General features: G+C 41.2%; 3 protein-coding genes and 1 pseudogene across 3 annotated transcripts; all 4 read right to left on the bottom strand.

Annotated features, from left to right (window-relative positions):
* Positions 1-181: 181 nt before the first annotated feature.
* Positions 182-2,363, bottom strand: LOC117499498 (dual specificity phosphatase DUPD1-like). Its single transcript, XM_034151909.1, has 4 exons — positions 2,268-2,363; positions 1,766-1,953; positions 1,467-1,690; positions 182-650 (listed from the first exon to the last, which is right to left on the bottom strand). The coding sequence occupies exons 2-4, from the start codon at positions 1,942-1,944 to the stop codon at positions 427-429; spliced, it is 627 nt and encodes a 208-aa protein (XP_034007800.1). The 5' UTR covers positions 1,945-1,953; positions 2,268-2,363; the 3' UTR covers positions 182-426.
* A 637-nt stretch (positions 2,364-3,000) lies between these two features.
* Positions 3,001-5,590, bottom strand: LOC117499720 (annotated as a pseudogene).
* A 364-nt stretch (positions 5,591-5,954) lies between these two features.
* Positions 5,955-7,125, bottom strand: zgc:153981 (dual specificity protein phosphatase family protein). The gene is made up of 3 exons (XM_034151910.1): positions 6,962-7,125; positions 6,579-6,796; positions 5,955-6,480 (listed from the first exon to the last, which is right to left on the bottom strand). Exons 1-3 carry the CDS (start codon positions 7,084-7,086, stop codon positions 6,269-6,271), a joined length of 555 nt encoding a protein of 184 aa, XP_034007801.1. The 5' UTR covers positions 7,087-7,125; the 3' UTR covers positions 5,955-6,268.
* Positions 7,126-7,529: 404 nt separating this feature from the next.
* On the bottom strand, positions 7,530-8,414 carry LOC117499719 (dual specificity protein phosphatase 13-like). Its single transcript, XM_034152304.1, has 3 exons — positions 8,224-8,414; positions 8,015-8,151; positions 7,530-7,738 (listed from the first exon to the last, which is right to left on the bottom strand). Exons 1-3 carry the CDS (start codon positions 8,412-8,414, stop codon positions 7,530-7,532), a joined length of 537 nt encoding a protein of 178 aa, XP_034008195.1.
* Between the last annotated feature and the right edge of the window lie 212 nt (positions 8,415-8,626).

Below are 8,626 nucleotides of genomic sequence, written 5' to 3'. Positions count from 1 at the left end.
ATTTATTTAATATCTAGCAACATTTAATCATTTAAAATTAGAATGAATTTAAATCCTTTATTTCTGCTGCCCAGAAAAAAACACATCCCTGAGCTTATCAAAAACTAAAATCGAAGTCTACAAATTATTATCTTTGCCCAAAGCTGTGTACATTTCATATAAATCGATCAAACTGTCTATAACTACTGATATTAGCTTTTTAAAAGGAAAACACACAGATGGCGTGTTAAATGTACTCATACGCTACAGGCTGATTGTTCGTACAAGAAACGTTTTCACCCATGACACAGTTGTGGAAAATATTTTTTTTTAATCATACAGTAGTTAAAGAAACCTGAAGAACATTTTTGATATTTTTGAGAGGGATTTAGAAGACACATTTAAGTAGTAAACACATATTATCTGTCATTCCGTTATCTTTGTGAGCTATTGTTGTTGCATGTCTCTTTTTTGTGCCAGCCTCTCCTCTTGTAACCTGATGTCCAGGGCTCTGAGCTGTTTCAGGAAGCCGTGGTTTGGCAGGATGCAGCGCCGCTGCTTCACATGCTCCACCGCATCCACCACCGTTAGGCTCTGCTTCATCATCAGGTAGGCCAAGACCAGAGCCGCTGACCTGCTGCGACCCATCACACAGTGCACCAGAACCTTGTCTGGGACAAAGCAAGAGGACAGATGGATTTGTTAGAAACATAGTGAAGTATACAAGCCTCTTATCCAGAGAATGATCAATGAAGGGCTTTGCGTAACACTTTCTATGATGCCCATAAGATCTGGGAGATGATTCAATATCAACATTCTCAATGTTTCAATGGAATCATATTGTGAAATACAGTATAACATGGTACACTACACACTATTGTGTAATTTTTATTTTTGTATCTTTAATATTTTCTGTATGCATGCTTCTTGGGAAATATTAAGCTGTCTTTGGCTCTTTTCTTGCTGTAACTACATTGGAAATGTCCCCTCTGTGGGACGAATAAAGGTATTCTCAGTCTGAATAAGCTCAATCTATTGATAATAACAAGCACATACTAACTCAAATGTCTCTGATCTGTAATATTATGAAGCAATCACCAAAGTTGTGGATTTCATTTGACATCCCACTTAAAAAACATACAAAAATAGGCTTTTATACTCTGATACAGACCTTTTATTTATTGACTGATGATTGTTATTCAGATATAAAATTATCTATATTAAGATTGGACAAGCCCAACCTTAATGCCCTGGTCTGGAATGCATCTTGAATATTCTGATAATGTGTTATGATCTGCTTATAGCCTTGTTTAATTTTATAAGCACTCATAAATATTTGTAAATGTTTTCTAACAATAATCAGAACACATTTTTATAATGACTTGTAAGGTCATATATCATAATACTGATAACACAACTATGCTTAGGCACTATAGACGTTGATATAATTGAAAGGGTATCTTTTATTTAATTTTTTCAGGACTCACTCTGCGGCTGAATGAGGGCTTCGTGGATGAACTGTGTTGAGGGGCAGAAGTACTGGGACATGTTGAAGGTGGGTTTGTCATCAGCCTCCACACCGAAGTACTGTATTTCCATGTCAGTGTAGTAATCAGCACCAGTCAGCACGTTATTAAACTTTCCCTCTGCTGCATTGAGGACATGTGTAACACCCAGGTCCCTGAGGCTGGGCCGCTCCAGAGCTGTTTTCCTGTTCCCATGAAACAGAGATCATGAGGCTGTCATCAATAGAGTCATAAAACCATCTCTGTGTGTGTTCACTCACTCGTCCCCGATGAAGATTCTGGGCCACACCAGGTTAACGTGTGCATACTGAGCCCCAGTGCCGGTCCAGAACAGCTGCTCCAGGTCTAAAGTCCCCGGGGTGATGTAGTCACTGTCTGGGTCGACCCGCACCGCCGCGTACGGGTTCCTGCCTCTGGACCTCACCTCACAGGAGGACATAGCTCACCTCTGCTGCCCAGAAACACACACACACAGTCCTGAACTTCACCAAAAACACACATTCTTATCTTCACACTTAAATGTGTCCATGTAACTTATACATAAGTAGGCTAAGTTATACAGTCTTTAATGCACATAATTCTCAGATTGAGTAGCTTAGAGTAAACAGTGAATGGTGTCCCAGAATGAACTGAAGCTGATCAGGTGTGTTATATACTCATGATATTGGCTGTTAAAAGAGGAAAATACACTGATGGTGTGTTCAATGTTCTCATACAGGGTGATTGTTGTAAAAAAGTACTGGTAGAAAGTAAATTACTTACCTCTTTCTTGTAACTTTTTAAAGCTTTAAATCCGTTACTGAGCAGGATTGCAGACCAGCACCCTCAACTCTTCCACAGCTGACATGTATTCATTAGTTGTGTGAGTGTGAGGCAACAGAGAGAAATACAGACTGGAATAGTAACTGCTCTCTTGGGCTCTGTGTTTAAGATGATATTTTTAGGCAGCTGGGCGACAACACCTGACCTCAACAGTGTGACACACACACACACACACACACACACACACACACACACACACACACACACACACACACACACACACACACACACACACACACACACACACACACACACACACACACACACACACACACACACACACACACACACGTAACTTGTGTGTGGACAGGTGTGGGGACAGTTCAAACTTAAATTCAGTTGTTAAATTCTACTAATTCTTGTTGGGGCTGAGCGATAATGTAATTGACTGAGACTTTGTCTGATTCCTTCAAACTGTGCAAACCCTTTTAGAATATTTGAACTCTTATATTTCTCAATTGTCAATTGTATTATTTTGGGTGCTTTTCATTTAAACATTTCTTTATTTTTTGTAGAGATATTTATTTATCTCAGCAAAAAATATATCAATCAATTACATATATTCAAACTAATTAAGATCATAATAAATACATTAAAAAAGATACATATCAAATATAAATGAGGATAACAGTTTTAATAAACCAAAGTTAGAAGAAAATGCGTTATTGTTGTTAGTGAAAAATTAAAGTAATGCTTAAAGACAAAACAAGAAACAAGATATAACATTTGGTTAAAAGGAGAGAGAGTGGGTGTAATTTTTCAATATCTTGTTATACCCGCATGTAAAGAAGGAATTACATTAAGCTTGTTGACCGCATTTGCAGACTGACCACTGTCTGTGAACTGTGCAAAAGGGTTTCAGACAGGTTGGAGGTTGAACTCCAGATGGTCTGTGGCTTCAACACCGTGACATTTGCCCCTCAAGGTCATTGTAGAACTGCTGACCTGTGTTGATACGTTGCTGACCTAATGTATGAGATATGTGAGTTACACCCATAGACCAGAGTGTGGCTTTATCTCGCAGACCTGCAGACACACCTCACACAACCTGATTCATTGTAATATATTTACATTTCAAACTGCTGGTGGTGATATACCATATCACTCATCTCTGATGGACAGGCTCAACTTGATTGACACTTGCTGCTGGCTTCCTGAAATTGCATCACTTCTGTCAGAGATGTGTGCATAATGTTGATGTGTCTTTACAGTGTTTCAGCCTGCCGTCGGCTTCTCCTCTCTCTCTCTCCAGGCCCATGTGGAGGCTGCAGAGCTGCATCAGGAAGCCTTGGTTGGGACAGACGTCTCTGTGCGGCCTGACAGCAGCCACTGCCTCCTGCAGGCTCAGGCCTTCAGCGATCATCAGGAAGGCCAGCACCAACGTGGCAGAGCGGCTCACGCCCATCAGACAGTGGACAAACACCCGTCCTGGGATAGTAATGTTTGCCGTTAATTCTTTCATCACTATATATCCAATCCAATCCAATCCACTTTATTTCTATAGCACATTTTAAAAACAGAGGGTTTGCAAAAGTGCTTCACAACGAACATAACATTATAACTAAATATAATATTACAAGAATAGATAAAAGGCACACATAAGAATAGATAAAAGGCACTCATAAGAATAAATACAAGGCACATAAAGGCTATGGACAGACAATAAAAGCATACAAATAGGTAGAGCATAGCTCAGACTGACTCGAAAGCGAGGGAAAAGAGGTGGGACTTAAAAGTTTGTAGAGTGGGCGACAATTTAACATTGGGGGGCAGGTCGTTCCAAAGCCTGGGGGCTACCGCTGAGAAGGCTCGGTCTCCCTGGTCTTTTTCTTGGTTTTAGGGACTACCAGCCGCAGCTAATCAGCCGACCTCAAAGCCCTTGAGGGGGTGTACACCTGTAGCAGGTCGGAGATGTACTGAGGGGCCAGCCCATTAAGCGATTTAAAAACAAACAATACAATCTTAAAAATAACTCTAAAATGGACAGGAAGTCAGTGGATATATGCAGCACATTTTTTACTTTATGAGGTGCACAAGTAGAAATTACTTCTACAGCCCCGCACCGTGACATGAAAGCTCATCATGTGAAGTGTGTGTTGACAGATATGTGTGAATTCCATTGTTTGTTACTGAGCTCATAGTAAAACGGGGTGTTGTACTGGAAAACATGAATAAGGTGTTCTTGTTGTCATCCCTTGTTGACATCAGTCAGGGGGACAGAATATTAGAAACACCTCTCATTATAATGAAGTACAATACCCTCATTTATGACTAAAATTAGACTTAATGGCAGAACAGTTGTATTTCATTGATTTAGATGTACAGGGGTACCTGAAGTAGCCAATGAGTGTGGATCTTATCACACACACTAACATGACTGTAAGTGTGACTGACTTGCCTCCCATGGTTAGAGCCGCTCGGATGTATTGTGCTGTTGGGTAAAAGAACGGACTGAGCATGAACTCTATTGCATCATCCGCCTCCACACCGTCCATAACAATCCACTGTCATGTATCTGTAGAAATGTGGGCCGGCGTTATACCCAGACTGTGGAAGGTGCTCTTGTCACGAGCAGCCACCCTGAAACACAATTACACATTCACTGCTGTATGGATCAGATATGTTTGTATTGACACGTGTGTGTGAACCTACTCGTTTCCTATGTAGAGGTTAGGCCAGACTTCATTGACATGTCCTGTCGGTCGTCTGTTTGCCAGCAGGAATTCCTGCAGTGCTGAGACAGAAGGAGGTTCATACGGAGGATCTCTAACATACTGACACAAACACACACACAAAGAAGCATATACAAGACGTCACTGTGTTTAATTATATACAAAGTTCCCTTGTCACTGCTGTGTTTCATAGCAATATTCCTCTCACATTTAACCTTTTTTAGAAACCATAATGAATATAATTATCTGTAGTTTAAAAGCCATACATTCTGTACAGACAAGCCTAACAATCCCCAAACTAACCTGTTTTCAGTCTGAGTCATCCTGTATGAACTCACCTACCTTCGGGGCAGGGCAAACTCTTTTCCTAGCTTGTTCTTATTTCTCAATAAACACTCACACTCACATATGACTGCTTCCTTTTATAACTCTGTAATCATACACTCATTGGTGGCATAACATCCCGCATCTATCAGCAGTTCAACTCCCAAAAAACCCACATCTAAAGCATTCTGATAGTCTGATTCTTATGGTCAACAATGTAGCACTATCCTGTGAACTTTGACATTAGCTCACTGGCTCAGTTTCCATTACTGCAGACTGTTATGTAACACATACCGGTGTGTCTCTATGTTGCAGAGTAACGCCAGCTGCTCTGCTTCTTTAAGAAATATGATCCATGCTGTGAATAACAGTCCCCAGTGACGTATTTACTTCAGCTGCATTTGTGTTTACATCATGCAGAATTATTTACCATAAATAAGGAAAAGTAGGTTATGCTTATTGCATTTTGGCATTTGGTTTACATAACCTAAGGATATATAAGTTCAGGTATAGCAGTGTCTTTACTCTTTAAGATGAATATAAACTACAACAGTGACATTAACATGAAGTTAACTGCACATTAATTCTTCAAGGCACTTTTTCCATATTAAAACCAGCCAGAATATTTCAATTAAATAACACAAAATGTCTTTAATTCATATTCACACTGAGTCATAAAGCTATATTTACAAAGCTTGTGTACATGCAGAACAACTCTGGCAGGGAACATTTGAATACAGTTTGAATATGAAAATAATACAAAGAGAATAAATACACTTTTTACAACACATGATCATTGCTGCTGTAGCCAGAAGTTAAACCTGTGCATGAAAAGTAACTTTAAAAGTCAAAAGGAGTATTATTTACAGATATTTTCCGTGTGTGTAACTCATGGGAATAGAGGTCTAATGTGATGAGGGAGGAGAAGAAAGAGAGGGAGAGGTGTCATAAAAGAGGACACAACCTCCGTTTGAATGTCAGCTGTTGATCCAGTTTGAGGAGCAAAGACAGAAAGTTCTTGTTTGGATAAATGGGTCGCTTTTGGACGATGTGTTTCAGAGCATCTCTCAGAATGAAACGCTGCCGCAACATTAAGTAAGCCAGGACCAATGTGGCTGATCGACTCATTCCCATGATGCAATGCACCAGCACTTTTCCTGTAGGAAGGAGAATGTGAAAGGAAATATTATTTTTACAACAGCATAATAAACCCTTGACATGGGACAATAATGCGTGACACATTCATACACTGTACCATCTTTGCTCTTCAGGGCTTTATGTATGAAGTCAGCTGCAGGTTTGAAGTTCTCACTGAGGTCGAAGCGGTCTGAATCCTCTGCTGGGATGCCAAAGTAAACGCAGGAGTCCCCATAAAAACTCTGGTCACCGATGCTGCCCTGCTTGGAGTGTGTTGCGTTCAGGACATGAGTGATGCCGAGCTTATTTAATGTCTTTCTATTCTGTGCCACCGCACTGGAAAACACACAAAACAGTCACATCAGGGAAAGAGTATCATCAAATGATGTTAGGATGCAGATACGCAGATTTGAAACTTTAACAAGCTAATAAAACGGGTACATTTTCTCCTGCAGAGCTGTGTAAGGTGTCCACAACATACTCTAAACACACAGGACTCACACATTTCCTATGTACAGGTTGGGCCAGACTTCATCCACTGGTGTGAGCTCCAGTGTGCAGGAATCCAAGATGAGCTCTAGTTCTTTAATGAGCACCAGGTCCTGTGGCTGACTGCTCCCTGACATTCTCCCCTCACACAGACAGCTCCTCCAGCAGAGTGTGTGTGTCCGCCGTGCCCTCAGCAGCAGTGAGTGTGCAGCTCAGTGAAAGACGACAGCAGGTGGCTGTTTGAATGCCTGCTTGCATCCAAAATTAGCTCCCTGTGTTCAGGGAGTTCTCTCTGAGTGCATGTAGTTATTATTGTTGCTGTTGCATTGATTGGTCTGTTCACTGCTGCCAAAGGTCTAGCTGGAAAAGACAGGGACTTTCTCTGTTCCTAGGCAGAGGTCGCATCAGGAGAGGACAAGGGAGGGGAGGGATGTACACAGTTGAACTGGTGAGTGTATACTTACAGTACATGGTACAAATGGAGACAGTCTTGCATTGTGTGAATGAGAACAGGGACTTCTGCAGACTAATGGAGGACAATTCTTTAGATTTATAACTATGGGTTGCTCTGCACTTTGTTTTATTTTGGCTCATTCAACCCTTCGTCCTGCAGTTTTTGGAGTAGGGCTATAAGCTGTCGTAAAAAGCCTCTGTTTGAGAAAATCCAGCGTTTCTGTTGCACACAGCGTGTAGAGGACAGAAGACTGAGGTGGTGATGAATCATCAGGTAGGCTAGGACTAATGCAGCTGAGCGACTCACACCCACAGCACAGTGCACAAACACCTTGCCTGGACGTCATAAAGACACAAACAAATAAATGTCATGTAACCACAGCCAGTGTGTGGTGTCACTTGACAATATGTCTGCAGGACACACCAATACCATCATTCATCAGCTAAAAGCTTGATAAATATGCAAATGGTTGATATGTTTGCATCACTCACCAGCCAAAAAACTAAAGAACAAAAGCATCTAGTGAGTGAAAGGTCAAATATAAACATTCACAAGCCATTTGAGCAGTGGGCAAAAAGTCAAAGTTGCACACGTGTGGCAGCTTACAATACCTCCAGATGTCAAAGCCTGGTGTATGAACTCAGAAGCAGGGTAATCACTGACTTTACAGCACAGTTTTCCATGTGCTGCGTTCAGCACATAAGTGATGCCCAGCTGCCAGAGGCCGAGCTTGTCATGAGACATAAACCTGAAAAAAACAAACACATTAAATGCACAATTTTAGCCACATGTTGATTTAAATAAAACACAGGATACTCACATGTCCCCCAGGTACAGATTTGGCCACACCTCATCTCCGTGGCGACAGGAGCGTGGAGCTGAATGTAAAACCTCCTCCAGCTCCTGCAGAGTCGGGGTCTTCCAAGTCCTCTTTTGATCCTCTGTCCCACATTTTTCATCCCTTTCTAGGTCAGAGTCTTTACAGCTCGCCTCACAAATTGGTTCTGCCATTTCTAAACTTTAAAGGGTGTAATCTTCTCTGTTATTTTCCTCAAACTAAGTCCTGCTGCTGTGTGTTGCCTCTGTGTTGGCTGCTGCAGCCTCTGACTTTCATAAACAGGTGGTGAAAGTTTGGCACAGACTCTCAGTCACACTCACACTTGTGAAAATGTGGTTATATTTACATAACTTGTTTAAAAACCACTGCTGTCAAATTCAAACCA

Source organism: Trematomus bernacchii, unplaced genomic scaffold (assembly GCF_902827165.1).
Source record: "Trematomus bernacchii unplaced genomic scaffold, fTreBer1.1, whole genome shotgun sequence".
NCBI classification, from domain to species: Eukaryota; Metazoa; Chordata; class Actinopteri; order Perciformes; family Nototheniidae; genus Trematomus; species Trematomus bernacchii.
Note: the sequence above shows the minus strand (reverse complement) of the source record. Positions and strands in the feature narration are given on the sequence as shown.